The sequence below is a fragment of the Arachis hypogaea genome, chromosome 1, assembly GCF_003086295.3.
Source record: "Arachis hypogaea cultivar Tifrunner chromosome 1, arahy.Tifrunner.gnm2.J5K5, whole genome shotgun sequence".
In the NCBI taxonomy this organism is placed as follows: domain Eukaryota; kingdom Viridiplantae; phylum Streptophyta; class Magnoliopsida; order Fabales; family Fabaceae; genus Arachis; species Arachis hypogaea.
In genome coordinates, this window is record NC_092036.1 from 671988 (window position 1) to 690220 (window position 18233).

The window sequence follows — 18233 nt, forward strand, 5'->3', positions numbered from 1 at the left end:
TAACTATCTAATTAAAAATAATGAAAATAATCATCTGCATATCTATTGAATTGAACATCCAACATATTTATTATTTACATTATTTAATATTCTAATTGTCTACCTATACTTTTCCTATTATTTAAAAGAGGGATGGCCAATGAACAAGTTATTTTTGTTTCCAAATTCAACAAAGTATTTTTTCTTTTTTTTTATGTGTATTCTCATTTTTCTTCAATTGATTTTTTATTGTGTCACTAAGCTATTGGACGAACTTAATTACAAAATTAACTTTGTCGGTAGGTTAAGAATAAATTTATTGTGGATTTGAGCTATATTTTAAGAGTCTGTCGCTGGCCATTATATTACTACTTATACAAGACATGATTCTAATATTTATTTAAGTAGACAAGTAAGCTGATTACTTAACAAACCTACATTAATTACCAAAATTCTAATTAGTCAAGATCTAACTTGGCTAAATATCCTAAGTATAGAGATAATTCATAGGTCTTCTTTTCATTCCTTTAAAAATTAATATTCCAACAAATTATACTTAGGTTAGCAAGAATACTCCATAAACAAATAAAAAAATTGCTATTTAAATATATTATACATATTATTTTATTTAAATTTTAGTAAAAAATAATTATCAAAATAATTAAATACGATATAATATAATATAATAATTGATAAAGTATATTTTGTTTTTAAAATTTGTTAAAAATTTTAAAATTATCCGTAAATTTTATTTTGTTTTAATTTTGTTCTAAAAATTTTTAGTTTGGATAAAAAATACACTTGATGATTAATTTTTAAAAAATTAAGGACTAATTCAATAACATTTTTGCTGGAGTAATTTTTAATACAAGCAAATTAGACATAATTATTATATATTATTATTAAATTGATCCTAAATTTTTTAAAATTTAACTATGAGGGTATATTTGATGTAAATTAAAAATTTACTGAATAAAATTAAAACAAAATAAAATTTAAAAATATTTTAAAAAATTTTGACAAATTAAAAAAATGCTTTGCCTTATAATAATTAATTATTTTTATAATAATATAATTAATATTTTATAAAAAAACGCACACAGAGAATATATATATAAAATAGTTGACTTTAATTGTGTATATAATATGAGTTGTAAATTAATAGCAGCTGAAATATTTAAAAGAATTTAACTAAAAGTACTTTTAAGATTTAGTTGAAAAAATTATTTAAGACAAAATAAAATTCAAAATTTTAATATATTTACTAAAATAAAAATTTAAATATTTTTATTCATAATAATTCTAAAATTTTTATAAGGGCAATTTACATAAATAAATGGTTTGTCCATTAAATTTAGGCAATTACAATGTTTTAAATATGAAGACGCAAATACATTGCTTCATATATTTATAGAAATTGTTACTGCCAATAACGGTTTACCAAAATAAATAATTCACTATAACCAGCAGCAAATTACATGTGAATGGAGAAATACAAAAAATACTAAACAATTTATTTAAAACAATGTAATTTGCGTCTATAAATACATAAAACAATTTATTTGTGTCTTCATATTTAAAACAATATAATTACATAAATTTAACAAACAATTTATTTATGTAAATTGTTATTTTTTTAACGCATAATTACCTAAATCCTATTTTAAATAGTAGAAATTTACTCCATTGGACTTTGGGATTGGAGAGGGTTTGGACTTTCAGCTTTGTGGTTTTTGCCCCCATTGAACAGATAACACATAACAGCTTTTACAAGGTAGCTGATTGTTTGACTTTTTGCCATGACTTCAGCCCGTGAGCCCCACCACCCAACATAGACAAAGGGAACCTCAATTCTTAAATTACTACTATTATTATTATTATTATTATTATTATTGTTATTATTATTATTATTAATTAATTAATTAACTAATCATTAATAACGGAGGCAAAATCAGAAATTGATTTTAATATCACTGACCATTTGGCGTTTGCGAGAGTCAATGTCCCCTTCTCCCTTGTTGTTAAGCAACGGTTGAAACATAGTGGAGGCAGTGTTTTCGATCAAAGAGAGAGAGAGAGAGAGAGAGCACAGAACGGGGGTTATGCTTTAATTGAAATTTCTATTCTTTTTTTCCTTCTTACTTTTGTCATCTTTTTTCTTTTTTATTATTTATTTTCTTTGCTGTTTCGTTCGCCTTTTGGATTTCAATTTCAATTTAGAGAAGAAAATCCAACTGTGGAAGATACGAACCTACTTATCAATTATCATACCGCTATGTTTTGTATTTACTTCTCTTTAGTAAAAGAGCATTTCATGTTTTTAGGCGCTTTGCTTTAATTATGCTGCGCTGAAATTACTGAGAGAGAGAGAGAGAGAGAGAGAGAGAGAGAGAGAGTTCCTTGTGGAGTGCCTCTCCCTCCTAATTGAAGCTCCATAGTTACTGTTACTTGTCCTAGGATTCTTCTCCAAACCCATTTCTCATTATTTTTTGGTTGGGAAGAGTTCCTTCTCTTGTATATGTGAGAGTTGCTCTGCAAAGGTTTGGGATCTGGATTTCTAGGGTTTGAGGGTTATGAGCTTTTGACTTTTTCTCTCTCCATCTTCGGCATCACACTTTCCTTTTGTAAGAAGTTGGGTATTGAAACCTATTCCAGGTAAAATGAACTGTTTTTTCTTTATTACTTTCCTTTTTCCCCCTTTTTTTTTTTCATTTTTTTCTTCTTGGTGATTGGTGTTCACTTTTCACTGGAAATGGTGAGCTGAGTTGTTTGTTCATTCTCTCAAAAATCACACATTTCAGGATTTCGATCGTTGGGGAAATGCAGGGTTGTGGTCTTCGTGGAATTAGGGAGTTTTAGCTTAATTTGTTACAGGTCGATGGGCTGAACTTTACTTCTTGTCTGTGTTGTGTTCGTTCAAGTGACTCAATTCAAGCTTCCTGGTTCTCTCATCTGAAATTGATTTTTGAGAGCAGTGGAAGGTATCATGCATCTCTCACTATGGAAGCCCATTTCCCACTGTGCTTCTCTGCTCTTGGACAAGAAGAGCAGGAGGAAAGATGATGATTCCGTGGTCGAGATAAGGAGGAACCCATCGATGCTTCAGAAGCTGCAAGAGAACAAGCTTAGGGAAGCTCTTGAAGAAGCTTCTGAAGATGGATCACTCTTCAAATCTCAAGACATAGAGCCAGAGACTGTTGCCAACCAGGATGAAAGTCTTGGGAGATCCCGTTCCCTCGCCAGGCTGCACGCCCAGAGGGAGTTCCTTCGCGCCACTGCCCTTGCCACTGATCGCACTTATGAATCCGAGGAGGCAATTCCCACCTTACAAGAAGCATTTTCGAAGTTCCTCACTATGTACCCCAAGTACTCATCGTCAGAGAAAGTTGATCAGTTGAGGTCTGATGAGTATTCACATTTGGCACCTAAGGTGTGCCTTGATTACTGTGGCTTTGGTCTCTTCTCTTTTGTTCAGACTATTCACTACTGGGACTCTTCTACATTTAGCTTGTCTGAGATAACTGCAAATTTGAGTAACCATGCACTTTATGGTGGTGCTGACAAAGGAACAGTTGAACATGATATAAAGGTTAGAATCATGGATTATCTGAATATTCCTGAGAATGAATATGGCCTTGTTTTTACTGTTAGTAGAGGGTCAGCTTTTAAATTGCTGGCTGAATCATACCCTTTCCATACAAACAAGAAATTGTTGACCATGTTCGACCATGAGAGCCAGTCGGTTGCTTGGATGGCTCAGTGTGCCAGGGAGAAAGGTGCCAAAGTATGTAGTGCATGGTTTAAGTGGCCAACCCTCAAACTATGCTCTACCGATTTGAGAAAACAGATTTCTAGCAAAAAGAAGAGGAAGAAGGATTCAGCTACCGGTCTGTTTGTGTTCCCAGTTCAGTCCAGAGTAACTGGTTCTAAGTATTCGTACCAATGGATGGCCTTGGCACAGCAGAATAACTGGCATGTCTTGCTTGATGCTGGATCATTGGGGCCAAAGGACATGGATTCACTTGGGTTGTCCCTATTCCGGCCAGATTTTATAGTTACATCATTTTACAGGGTGTTTGGGTATGATCCAACAGGTTTTGGATGTCTTCTGATCAAGAAATCAGTTATGGCAAGCCTGCAGAATCAGTCTGGGAGTACTGGCTCTGGAATGGTTAAGATTACTCCCGAATTTCCAATATATTTGGGTGATTCAGTTGATGGATTGGATGGATTGGCTGGTATTGAGGATGAGGAAGTCATTGCTGCTGGTGATAAGACTTCTGAAACTCGTCAGGGCTCTCAATTACCTGCCTTTTCTGGTGCATTTACGTCTGCTCAGGTCAGAGATGTATTTGAGACTGAAATGGATCAAGACAGCTCGGAAAGAGATGGAACTAGCACTATATTTGAAGAGACTGAAAGCATATCTGTTGGGGAGGTGATGAAGAGTCCTGTCTTCAGTGAGGATGAGTCATCGGAAAATTCATTTTGGATTGATTTGGGTCAGAGTCCAGTTGGGTCTGATGGTGTTGGTCATTTAAATAAACCGAGGATGTCTTCTCCCTTACCATCCATGTGGTTTAATGGGAGGAAGGCCCAGAAGCAACATTCTCCAAAACCAACATCCAAGAAATATGGAAGTCCTATGTATGATGACAGAGAGGTAAATCTAGGTCTTCATGATGATCGCCATGTATTGTCATTTGATGCTGCTGTCCTAATGTCACAAGAGCTAGACCGGGTCAAAGAAGTTCCGGAAGAAGAGCAGGATGAATCTAGTCACTATTCTAGAAATGGTAATTCATCAGACCATTTAGAAGCCAATGGAATATTGGAAGAACCTGGAACCAGTGAAGCAGCTCAAAATGGATCTGTTGCTTTGAAAGGATCCTGGCTCAATCAGCATCAAAGCTTCGAGAACAGCTCTACGTCTGAAATATGTGCTGATGTTAAAGAAAGTGCCATAAGAAGGGAAACTGAAGGTGAATTCAGGTTATTGGGTAGGAGAGAAGGGAATCGGTATGGTGGTGGCAGGTTTTTTGGTTTGGAAGAGAATGAACACACCAGCAGGGGAAGAAGAGTGTCATTTAGCATGGAGGATAATCGTAAAGAGTACCTAAACCAGACCCTAGAGCCAGGGGACATATCTGCAGCTAGCTTGGATGATGAAGAGGCTGTCACAAGTGATGGAGAGTATGGTGATGAGGAGGGTTGGGGCAGGAGGGAACCAGAGATAGTATGCCGGCATATAGATCATGTTAATATGCTTGGTCTCAACAAAACTACATCCAGGCTTCGGTTTTTGATAAATTGGCTTGTGACCTCCTTATTGCAGCTAAAGTTACCTGTTTCTGATGGGGATGAAAAAGTGAATCTTGTCCACATCTATGGCCCTAAAATAAAATATGAGAGGGGTGCAGCTGTCGCTTTCAATGTCAGAGACAGAAGCAAGGGGCTGATCAATCCAGAGATTGTCCAAAAGCTTGCTGAAAATGAAGGGATTTCTCTTGGTATTGGTTTTCTCAGTCACATAAGGATCCTTGATGGCTCAAGACAGCAGCGGGTATCCCTGAATCTTGAAGATACAACTCTTTGCAGGCCGATGGAGAATGCTCGGCGTGATGGAAAAGGCAGCTTTGTAAGGCTTGAAGTTGTGACAGCTTCACTGGGCTTTTTAACCAACTTTGAAGATGTGTATAAATTGTGGGCTTTTGTGGCTAAGTTTCTTAACCCAGCATTTATCAGGGAAGGTGGTCTTCCAACTGTTGAAGAAGGGTATGAGACATAAGTTAGCAGTGACTTTATCAGATTCAGGAAACTGAAATTGAACCTGAAACATCTTTTATTTGAAGATCCCAACCGGGAGCAGCAGCTGGAAAAATGAATGTGATCATTTGTATGCTCTGTCAAAATGGACAGATGTTCATCTCTGCGTCAAAGTCAGTGCAAGCAGGTGGATTTCTTGATTTATGTTTCTTGTTGCTTAGATTTTTCATTTTTCTGTCCCCTTTTTTTAGCTTCTTGTAGAGTTGGCCTTATCAGATTTGTTACATATTGGGGAGCCATGGTGTTGTTTGAAGCAATATTTTATGGGTAGAATCTCTATTGTTTAAAAACTGTTCTTCTGTTGCATACTCAACTTTTGTAAAAAGGGTAGTGTTCATTTTATGCTATAGTTACAGATCATCAATTTTGGTGCTTTCTTTGTTGGTCTTATATTTCATTTTTTGTGCTAATCTATTGCATACTCAACTTTGTAAAAAAGGTAGTGTACATTTTATGCTATTGTTACAGATCATCCATTTTGGTGCTTTCTTTGTTGGGCCTATATTTGTGCTAAGTAGAAGAATTGAAACCTTGAATTTGGCTGGTAGATTATATTATAGAATTAGATCCGGAATGAGCTTATTGTGGCTGCTGATTGTTGGTAGACATTGTCTAACTGTTTGGTATTGTTGGAAACTATTCTTTAATCCATCAGTATAATGGTGGAAAATGCTAGTTTGTTGTGGGTAGGAAATGCTAGTGTAATGGTAGGAAATTAAGTCTAGTCTCATATTTTGGATCCTTCAAATATTCTAACATAAGGCATAGCTTTTTATGGAACAACAAAAAGTCAATAGTTAAGTAATCTATAATGCCTAATTGCATGTCTCTCTTATGTCTTTCTCAATCAGATAATTAATTAATATATTATTGGCCATTTATAACTGTCGGATAATTGGTGCTTCAAATGATTGGATATTTAGTATTATTGGCGATGTATAACTTTTGGATCATTGGTTCAAATGATTTCCTTTCTGAGTAACAGTTAGTTTATTTATTTTATTATTTTCTTAAAATTATTGGCACTCTGTAAGTTTGTATTTAATTTAATTGGGCACCTTAACGCTCAACCAATGTGAGTAACCGAAGCTTCAAGAATGCATCTTTTGGCTTTTTCTGTAATTGATGCACCTTTTAATCTTTTGCTCTTGGTCATAGTAATTTCATTTTTCTCAAGAAAAAACACTCTAACTACGTTTCTTGTTCCCGCATGATGTGTTTTTTTCTGCTTTTTATGTAGTTTATGTATCATTGTCAAAATAGTTTATATATTTTGTGGAGCTTTTTTTTTTATTTCTTATGAGTGAAAGTTATCATCATGGTTGGGCCTCACCTACTAAGTATTGTTTCATAAAGGCCAATTGTCAACACCAAAAAAGAGAAATACACAGACAGATAAAGGACTATTGTCAAAGATTACATTATGCATTTATGCTGTTTTTCCAACCAGCAATTGACAAATCATTGAGCCTACTCTTCAATTGGAATGAACAAATTGTTGGGTTTGGCATCAACTGCATTTGGCATCGAAGCCAACTCATGAGACGTGACGTGACATGTGTGAAAAAAAATAAAAGGAAGGAACGTGGAGAAAAAGAAAGGCCTTTGGCATCATCACTCGAGTGTTCCACTGTCCAATAATGGTCGTGTTATCAAAATTTCGACATTTGCCGTTACAGTAAATTCAATTTTCACTCGGTAGATGATATATGCGAGACATTAGAAGGTTTGATTATTTGAAAATAATTCGTATTTAACTATAGTTTCCGCTCTATGATTATCATGATATTGGGCATGGTGATGTGTGTTAAGTTAGAAATAATTTTTTATTTATTGTGATGCACATATATTTGGTTAGGTTAATTAAAGTTGGCTCCAATTTGTGTTATAACTAATTGTACAATTAAGAGTTTTAGGATTAGTAATTGGTTTCAATATTGATTTGGTTATGTTCATATCCTGCCCCAACAGTAAAGGCCCAGATCCAAATAAAAGGCCTAAATCCCACGGATTGAGTCTCACCCAATACCAACCTTCATCCTATGAAGTCGGTTCTCACCACGACTTGCTCTAAAGAAGTCGGGTACGAGGGTTAGCTGGCAGATAAACACTCATTCAAATGAGTAACTGCCCCTAGAATCTCTCTAACCACTTCCAAGAGTCATATCCTAACCTCCCTAAGATAATGGGACGGTTAACACCCTAAAAAGGTGGCACTACTCCAACGGTGGTTATTGGTTCACCACTATAAATACACTGACACCCCTCAGGTATCACTAAGTCCAATACTCTCTAGACCTGCTTGCACTCTTGCTAACTTAGGCATCGGAGTGTCTTTGCAGGTACCACCCCCATCTCCTCGCACGAACAAGTCGGACAGAGACCCCCGAGTTGCAGACCCATTCGGAATCCTCCTCCTTCACACATTTGGGCCAATCAACGCCGTTTAGCCCATCAATCTCCAGTTACCCACCGTAACATTGGCGCCGTTGCCGGGGACCCGAGAGATCAACCAGTGATGGCAGACAGATCCCCCGAAGAAGGTCATGTGGAGACAGATTCTGAGCAAGAGAATCTGGACACAGGCAATAATGATGCAGACTTGACCCTCCACCAGGGAACCAATGATCAACACAGGAAAGGTACTTCCGGAGTAAAAAACCCGAAGGTAAACTCTTCAGAAGGGCGCGAATCAGAGAAAGAGGGACCATCCCATGTAACTGAACTCATGGGATTAGTCCACAGTCGCCTGGAACAGTTAGAACAAGAACGGGAGCGACAAAAGGAAACTGAAAAGAACCTAAAAGAGGAGATGGAACGACGAAAAGAGTTGGAAAGAAAACTCTTAAAGTTAGAATCCTCCCTCAAAGGCCACAACTCCCGTGATGAAAGAGAAGAGCCGCCCCTAGGAGGGGAGGATCCTTTCAGCGAGGACATAATGAGGGCAAAAGTTTCGAGGAACTTCAAAAGCCCTGATATGGACCTCTATAACGGAACCACGGATCCAAAGCATCACCTGAGCAACTTCAAAAGTCGGATGTACCTAGCTGATGCTTCCGACGTTATGCGATGCAAAGCTTTCCCGACTACTCCATCAAAAGCAACGATGAAGTGGTTCGACAGCCTCCCCCCGAGGTCAGTAACCAGTTTTGAAGACCTCTCAAGGAAGTTTTTGATGAGGTTCTCTATCCAGAAAGACAAAGTGAAACATGCACCGAGCCTCCTGGGAATAAAACAGGGGGTCGGAGAATCCTTACGAGCCTATATGGAAAGGTTCAATAAAGCATGTTTAGAGATTCAAGACCTGCCCACCGAGGCAGTAATAATGGGGTTAGTCAATGGGCTTAGAGAAGGTCCCTTCTCACAGTCTATATCCAAAAGACACCCCATCTCCTTAAGTGATGTGAAAGAAAGAGCTGAAAAGTACATCAACATGGAGGAAAATGCTAAGCTGAGAGACCTGAGTTGGCGACCTGGACACCCTCCCTCAACAAAAGAGAGGGAGAGGGAAACCAAGAAGAAGGAAGAACTCGGTCTCGATAGACCAAGAAAATACCACTCTTATACTCCTCTGAAAGTTTCTATAGTGGATGTATATAGAGAGATTTGTAATACCGAAAGGCTGCCGCCCCCTAGACCCATTAAAAATAAAAAAGGGGGGGAGCCGCAGCGACTACTGTGAGTACCATAAAATATATGGTCACTCCACAAATGACTGCTATGACCTTAAAAATGTGATAGAAAAGCTGGCTAGAGAAGGTCGGCTTGACAGGTATCTCATAGAAAGGTCGGATAGTCATGGAAAGAGAAAGCGAGATGATATGGATAGAAGAGACCCACCCCCGCAGACTCCGGAGAGACATATCCATATGATCTCAGGAGGGTTCGTGGGAGGATGACTCACCAAATCCTCTCGCAAAAGACATCTCAAAAGAGTCTACCAGGTCGGAGAGGAGTCATCCGACCTCCCTACCATTTCATTCACAAAAGAAGATGGGCAAGGAATAATCCCTGGACACGATGATCCAGTAGTAATAACTATGATCCTGGCAAATGCCCATCTCCACAGAACCCTAGTAGACCAAGGAAGCTCAGCGGACATCCTTTTTAAGCCCGCTTTTGACAAACTACGGTTGGATGAGAAAGAATTAAGAGCCTACCCCGACACCTTATACGGATTAGGGGACACGCCAATAAAACCACTGGGATTTTTGCCCCTCCACACCACTTTTGGAAAGGGGGAAAAATCAAAGACTCTGAGTATAGACTTCATAGTCATCGATGTGGGGTCAGCATATAACGCTTTAATCAGCAGAGCTACTCTAAATCGACTCGGAGCAGTGGTATCGACACCCCACCTTTGCATGAAATTCCCGACTTCAGCGGGGATAGCAACGGTAAGGGGGATCAAAAATTGGCAAGGAAGTGCTACAATGAAAGCCTAAATCTGAGAGGAAAGGGCAGAGAAGTTCACACAATAGAGCTCGGTGGTGCAAGGGCCAGAGAAGAGCTGCGACTACAACCGGGAGGAAAAACGGAGGAGATACAGGTCGGCAAAGAGGAAGGAAAAAATACTCACATAGGAGCCAACCTAGGGGAAACCCTAAAACAAGGGTTGACTAAGCTCCTAAGAGATAACTCCGATCTCTTCGCCTGGAAGGCCTCCGACATGCCTGGGATAGACCCCGAGCTCATGTCCTATAAGCTCTCGGTCTATCCGGGATCCCGACCTATACAATAAAAAAGACGTAAGCTCGGCCCAGAACAAGCCCTAGTAGTGGTGGAGCAAGTACAGGCGCTCCTGGAAGCCGGCTTCATAAGAGAAGTCAAGTACCCAACATGGCTAGCCAATGTAGTGCTGGTCAAAAAACAAAATGGCAAATGGAGAATGTGTGTGGACTATACCGACCTAAACAAGGCATGTCCCAATGACCCTTATCCACTGCCAAGCATCGATACCCTAGTAGACTCCAGCTCGGGGTATCAATACTTGTCGTTCATGGATGCCTACTCGGGGTATAACCAAATCCCGATGTACGAGCCAGACCAGGAGAAGACATCATTCATCACACCCAGAGCTAATTTCTGTTACGTGGTTATGCCATTTGGATTGAAAAATGTAGGGGCCACATACCAGAGGTTGATGAATAAGGTGTTTGCTTCTCACCTTGGGAGCCTAATGGAAGTATACGTCGACGACATGCTGGTAAAGACCAAGAAAGAAGTCGACCTCTTGTCGAACCTCTCACAAGTCTTTGACACCAAAAGGCTGCACAGGATGAGACTAAATCCCGCAAAGTGCGCCTTCGCGGTGGAGGCAGGGGAATTTCTAGGATTCATGCTAACACAAAGAGGGATCGAAGCCAATCCCGATAAGTGTAGAGCCATCCTGGAGATGAAAAGCCCGACTTGTTTAAGAGAGGTCCAGCAGCTGAATGGCCGACTTGCAGCCCTCTCCAGATTTTTGGCAGGATCAGCACTAAAATCCCTTCCACTGTTCTCCTTATTGAGAAAGGGACGTCAGTTTGAATGGACCCTTGAATGCGAGGAGGCGTTCCAGGAGTTCAAAATATTCCTAAGCCAACCTCCTATTCTGACCCGACCCGTAGTTGGAAAAGACCTCGTCCTATACTTATCTGTAGCAGACAAGGCTGTCTCATCAGCCCTGATAAGAGAAGACGAGGTCAGCCAACATCCAGTATATTTCATCAGTAAAGTTCTATAAGGCCCTGAGCTAAGGTACCACAAACTAGAGAAGTTTGCCTACTCTTTAGTAGTAGCCTCACGAAGGCTACGGCCTTACTTTCAAGCTCACACAATAAGAGTTTGTACGAACCAACCCATGAAGCAAATCCTCCAAAAGACGGATGTTGCAGGGAGAATGGTTCAATGGGCAATAGAGCTCTCCGAGTTTGACCTGAAATATGAAACTCGGACGGCGATTAAAGCCCAATGCCTCGCCGACTTCGTTGCGGAATACGCAGGGGATCAGGAGGAAAAACCAACTACATGGGAACTCTATGTAGATGGATCCTCCAACAAAATAGGAAGCGGTGCAGGCATAATATTGGTAGATGAAAGAGGAACCCAGATAGAGGTTTCTCTAAAATTTGAATTCCCAGCTTCAAATAATCAGGCAGAGTATGAAGCCTTGATTGCTGGATTGAAGCTTGCAGAAGAAGTCGGTGCTACAAAGGTGATGATATACAGCGACTCACAAGTGGTGACCTCCCAAATAAGTGGAGAATATCAGGCAAAGGACCCAAATATGAAGAGGTACTTGGAAAAAACTCTGGAACACCTTGGGCGCTTTGCAGAAACCGAGGTCAAGCACATAACTCGGGATCTGAATAACAGAGCAGACGCCCTATCCAAATTAGCAAGTACCAAGCCAGGAGGAAATAACAGAAGTCTGATCCAAGAAACTCTCCAGGAACCCTCAGTGGTAAAAATAGAAGACAAACAAGAAATCTTTGAAGTGGTCGGATTAAACCTCGGATGGATGAACCCCTTGGTCGAATACATGAAATTCGACACCCTCCCCAAGGAGGAGAAAGAGGCTAAGAAGATCCGAAGGGAAGCACAACACTACACCTTGGTGAGAAATATTCTCTACAGAAGGGGGATATCAACACCATTGTTAAAGTGCGTACCGACCTCAAAAACCACCGAGGTGTTAGAGGAAGTCCACAGTGAAATCTGCGGAAATCATCTCGGAGCAAGGTCACTTGCCAGAAAAGTAATCCGAGCAGGATTCTACTGGCCGACCTTGCAGAAAGATGCCACAGAATTTGTGAAAAAGTGCCAACCATGTCAGATGCATGCAAATTTCTACGTGGCTCCCCCAGAGGAGCTCATCAGTATCACTTCTCCATGGCCCTTTGAAAAATGGGGAATGGATTTGTTAGGTCCTTTTCCCCAAGCGTCAAGACAAGTCAAATACCTGATCGTGGGAATAGATTACTTCACAAAGTGGATAGAAGCAGAACCATTGGCCACCATCACCGCACAAAGAAGTCGGAGGTTCCTCTACAAAAATATCATTATAAGAGCATTCACCCCAAGTGACTTGGTCTTGATCAGAAACGACATTGGAGTCATGATACCAATAGAAGTCAATGAACAAAGCCCAAGAGCGATTCTCCATGACGAGATCAAAAATATACAGGGGCACAAAGAGGAGCTCGACTTACTCCCAGAAGTCCGAGAAGAAACCCAGATAAGAGAAGCGGCGTTGAAGCAAAGGATGACTACAAGATACAACAAAAAAGTCATTCGAAGAGCATTCACCCCAAGCGACTTGGTCTTGATCAGAAACGACATTGGAGTCAACAAATCAGGGAAAGGAAAGCTCGCTGCAAATTGGAAGGGACCATACAAAGTCAATGAGGTCTTAGGAAAAGGTTATTACAAAGTGACCGACCTGAACGGCACTGAGTTCTCAAGGTCGTGGCATGCTTGTAATATGAAAAGGTACTACAGTTAAAAAGTGAACTCTACTCCCTGATGTACTCTTTTCGCAACTTCATGATTTTTTCCCAAAATCAAAGGGTTTTTTCTGGAGAAGGATTTTTAACGAGGCACCATAGTAGAGGCTAAGGGAAAAAAAGGCTATTAAAAACCCTTAGTAGCAAGAAGGTACCTCCCCAATCAATAAAGATCTTTTTTCATTTACAATATCTCTTATAAACTCCTTTCTATTTTTCTAAGTCTTTCTACGAAACGCGCCGACTTAAACTCGACAAAACGTGAAAATCCCATGAACCGATCTAGATGGTCGTCAGGATAAAACGACGAGGTACAAGTCGGTGTAATGAGGTTATAAAAGTTGATCGTAAAAAACTCGGAAACATCCCGACTCATAAGTCGAAAGGAAAAAACCGAGTAGAAAAGAAAACGAATCGCAAAAATAACTTAAGTCATAAGAACTCAATAAAACAAAGTTGAGTATAAGGGATAACAAAAAGAGATTGAAGTTCAAAGGCTGTCAAAAAGTCCTTACACAAAAGGGTTCAGAAAAACAGACAAGCCAAAGGGAAAGGTTTTCAGAAAAAGATCAAGGAGACTTCGAAAAATCAAAAAAGCATACACGCATAAGGTAACTTAAACCCTTATCCAAAAAAGGGTATTTATTTTGTTAATTTAAAACCCTTATTAAAAAGGGTACTTTTCAAATATTTTGTTTACAGCCTTAAAAGGCCAAAAGAAATTGTCTAAACACCACCAACAAACAACATATAAAGAGTTTAAAAAAGGGGGACTCACAGGCCGAGCCCCCATATAGCCATAAAAAAGTTATTTCTACAGAAGAGTAGACAGATCACCACCACCAGAGTCAGGAAGAGCGCCACCAGGATCAGGAAGAGAGGCAACCACGGGAGATGAAGAGGAAGTCGGAGGAACAACAGAAGAACTCGAAGCGTCCTTGGAACGAGGAGGGGACTCAATAATCCTCTGCCCCCGAGTCTTTAATTATGACTCGGAAACGATTACGGGGGCAGGAGGATCCACAATAGCACCATCAATGACGACTTTGTCCGGATCTAAAGGAGAAAGGTCCAGGTCAGGGGCAATGACTCCGACCTGCTCCTTGAAAATCCTCCAAGCCTCCTCGGCGCCATCAGCAATAGAGTCCTCCAACTCAGCATATGCACTCCGAGAGTTCAACAAGTCCTTCCTCACAGACACAAGATCTTGAAATAAACTCTGGTAACTCTCTTGTGCTGCCTTCTTCAAACCCGCCTCCATGTTGCATTGGGCCTACAACTTACTCTCCTTCTCCTGAAGGGTATCTCTCTCCTCCTTCAACTTAGCGACCTCCTCCTTCAACTCCCTCTCATGCTCTTGATAAGCAAGAAGCCGTCCTTCCAGCTCCTCAACCTTCGAGGTTAACCCCAAAGAGCTGAGAGGAGTCTTCTCAAAAATATCCAAGAGCTTGCCACAAACACCTGCCGCCCTAAAACTCTCCTCAGCCAGAGTGGTAAGGTGGTTCCGAACAGAAACATCATCCACACTTATATGAGGATAGATGTTCTTTCGAACAAATGCAAGAGCATCCGCCTTAACCCCACCATCAAAAGAAGAGCCAGACTCTAAAGTCTTGCACTTCTTCTTTTCTGGCTCAGAAAAAAGTCGAGCGGAGGGGAGTGGCCGAGACAAAGCTGAAGAAGAAATCACAATGGGCTGGGAAGAAGCCCCCACGTTCTGAGGAGGAGGAGGAGGAGGAGAGACGATCGCCCTGGTTCCACCAGTCCTAGCCCGAGATCTTGCCTTAGCCTTCTGAACTCTTTGGTAAGATTCCTGAGCATTCTTCCTTGCCATATCTGCAAAAGAAACAATTAGCAAAAATTACAAGTCGGCAAACCTCAAGTCGGCAGATACAAGTCGAAAATAAGAAATGTATATACATATATAAAAACTACCTAGTTGCGACCAAACAAAGGTCGGCGACCCCTGGAGGAATTTCCTAGTATCCAAGTATGGGGCCCTCCCCCACACTTCTCAGAAAAACCCCACAATGGCCGCCTCCACCTCATCCAGGTCGTCCAGACCGTACTTCTCACAGGGGGAGGCCTCCAACCAATAGAGGGGAAAGCGAGGGGAAGAATTCTCATCCAAGAAAAAAGGGTGGTGACCCTCTACAGCTTGCACTTTGAAAAAATAATTTTTGAAGTCGTGGAAGAATTCGTCAAAAAAGGTGAAAATTCTCCGACCTTGTATGGCCCGAAAAGACACCCATTACTGCTTGTTATTTAACCCACTGAAGGGCTTAGTCATGTGGAAAAGATAGAAGAAAATCGTCAAAGAAGTCGGAAAGTCCAAAGCGTGACTTATAAATTGATAATTTTTCAAAAAACCCCAAGAGTTGGGGTGAAGTTGGGTAGGGACAACACGACAGTGGCGCAAAATAGACATTTCAAATTCAGAAAACAGAAGAAAAACACCCAAACGGGTAATCATGCTCTCATACATATAGAAAAAATGAGGGACCTCCTCGGAATCCCTCCCAAAACAAACCCGGTCTTCTGGACCCGGGACTACCAACTCGTACTTCGGCTCGTCCTCCTCAGAAGTACAAATTCTGTGGCGAGTACGAAGGTGGGTGATAAATTCAGTATCGACCAAGGGTTCCTCCCCTAGGACCGTGACATCAACCCACTGAGAAAGATCTACGGAAGCCATTTCTTTTTCTTAAAAAGGTAACAAAACCCTACAAAGGAAAAAGAAAAGAAAAATAAAAAACACGGTCTCTAAGGGGAAGGGAATACGGAACTAAAGTCTACAAACCAACCTATCTACAAAATAAAGGCATGCAAATAGAAAAGCATGTTACAGAAAGAGCTAACCTTTATCTGAAAATGAGGGTTGGAGGAAGAAAAAGCCTTCGAAAACACAAGAATGCAGCACGAACGAATGAAGGGAAAATTTGAAAAATCGCAGAAACGAAACAATGAAAGAGAGGGAAAGTATTTATAAGTACGTGGGGGGCACAATGGTAAAAACGGGGCAGTCATTAATGAGAATGCACCGTTACCAAGACCATCAATCCCTACGCACATCCCTAAACGGACACGACGCTTGATTAGATGTAACTGTCAGAACCAAAAGGCTACAAAAAGTCACGTCGGTTTCCGACCATCACGTCGGTCCTCCTACAAGTCGGCTACGACCCCGAGTAGAATACTCGAACCCAAACCTTGAAAAGAAAATTGGGCTCGAGTAGGGGCACTGTTCATACCCTGGCCCAACAGTAAAGGCCCAGGTCAAAATAAAAGGCCTAAATCCCACGGATTGAGTCTCACCCAATACCAACCTTCATCCTATGAAGTCGGTTCTCACCACGACTTGCTCTAAAGAAGTCGGGTACGAGGGTTAGCTGGCAGATAAACACTCATTCAAATGAGTAACTGCCCCTAGAATCTCTCTAACCACTTCCAAGAGCCATATCCTAACCTCCCTAAGATAATGGGACGGTTAACACCCTAAAAAGGTGGCACTACTCCAACGGTGGTTATTGGTTCACCACTATAAATACACTGACACCCCTCAGGTATCTCTAAGTCCAATACTCTCTAGACCTGCTTACACTCTTGCTAACTTAGGCATCGGAGTGTCTTTGCAGGTACCACCCCCATCTCCTCGCACGAACAAGTCGGACGGAGAACCCCGAGTTGCAGACCCATTTGGAATCCTCCTCCTTCACACATTTGGGCCAATCAACGCCGTTTAGCCCATCAATCTCCGATTACCCACCGTAACAGGTTATAATTAGAAAAAATCAATCATCAAGAGCATAATACGAAGAGAATTTGGAAAAGATTGTTGCTGCTAATAAAAAAAAATTATCATGACAATAATGAAGAGTGATTGACAGCAATGGCTAGTAAGAATGATAAGCTACGGTTTTACTATAAGAAGATCAATTATTAAGAAGCGGCAAGGAGAACGTTCAGAATACACAGCCTGCACATTTGAGTGTTATTATATTTTTCATTGTGTTTCAATTTGACATATTTAATTTTATTTTTGGAAGTTTTATGTTAAAAGGAAAAGGATTATATTTCTATGAGAGATTATTTTGAAAAAGCCTATGAAAGTAAAAACATGAGCTAGAAAGAAATGCCAAAATAATTGTAGGGGTTAATAGTCAAATTAGTTTTTGGGAGAGAAGATATTCTTCAAATTCATTCTCAAAAGATTTTTTCAATCAAATTGGTCCTTCAAAGATTGTAAATTAATCATATTTGTTCTCCAGTCTCTCCATTAGCAATTTTCTTCAAAGATTGATGTTGTAAAACGTTAATTGATAACATATATAATACCTGATATGTCTAATTGGATATTGACAAAATATGTTTATGAAAATTTATTAATTTAGTCATTTTTTTCAATTACAAAAATTCTATTCTTAATATGACCTAGTAACAAAATTTATAGATTTTCATAAACATATTTAGTCAACATCTAATTGAACATATTACGTGTCATGTATGCTATCAGTTAACATTTCACATCATCAATCGTTGACGAAAATTGTGAGTGGAGTAACTGAAGGACAAATATGATTAATTCGTAATCTTTGAAAGACCAATTTGATTGAAAAAATCTTTCAGAGACAAATTTGAAGAATGTCTTATTTTTCACGGACTAATTTGACTATTAACTCATAATTTTAGCTTAAGTTTGAATCTTTGTCATTAATTTTGTTTGGTCTTGGCGTTTTGGTTTGTCTTGATTTGTGAAACTCGGAATTATGGCTTCATTAGTCTTGAGGCAAAACATGTTTGGTTCATTTGTTATTGGTCTTGGCCCTTGAATTGGTGCTTGTAATCTTGGTGGTTGATATAGTAAAATTCTATCATTATTATGGTGGAGACTAGACGTAAATCTAATTGCATTTCAAGATTAAATCAGGATACATACTAGTG

At 39.9% G+C, this 18233-nt stretch overlaps 1 protein-coding gene across 1 annotated transcript; it reads left to right on the forward strand.

The window, feature by feature from the left end:
• Positions 1 to 1932: 1932 nt before the first annotated feature.
• LOC112787796 (uncharacterized) lies at positions 1933 to 6182 on the forward strand. Its single transcript, XM_025830397.3, has 2 exons — positions 1933 to 2634; positions 2781 to 6182. Exon 2 carries the CDS (start codon positions 2966 to 2968, stop codon positions 5765 to 5767), a length of 2802 nt encoding a protein of 933 aa, XP_025686182.1. The 5' UTR covers positions 1933 to 2634; positions 2781 to 2965; the 3' UTR covers positions 5768 to 6182.
• The last annotated feature ends 12051 nt before the right edge of the window (positions 6183 to 18233 follow it).

What these genes read in the sequence shown, in the direction of transcription:
- LOC112787796 (XM_025830397.3), top strand. Translation starts at nt 2,966, where the DNA reads ATGCATCTCTCACTATGGAAGCCCATTTCCCACTGTGCTTCTCTGCTC.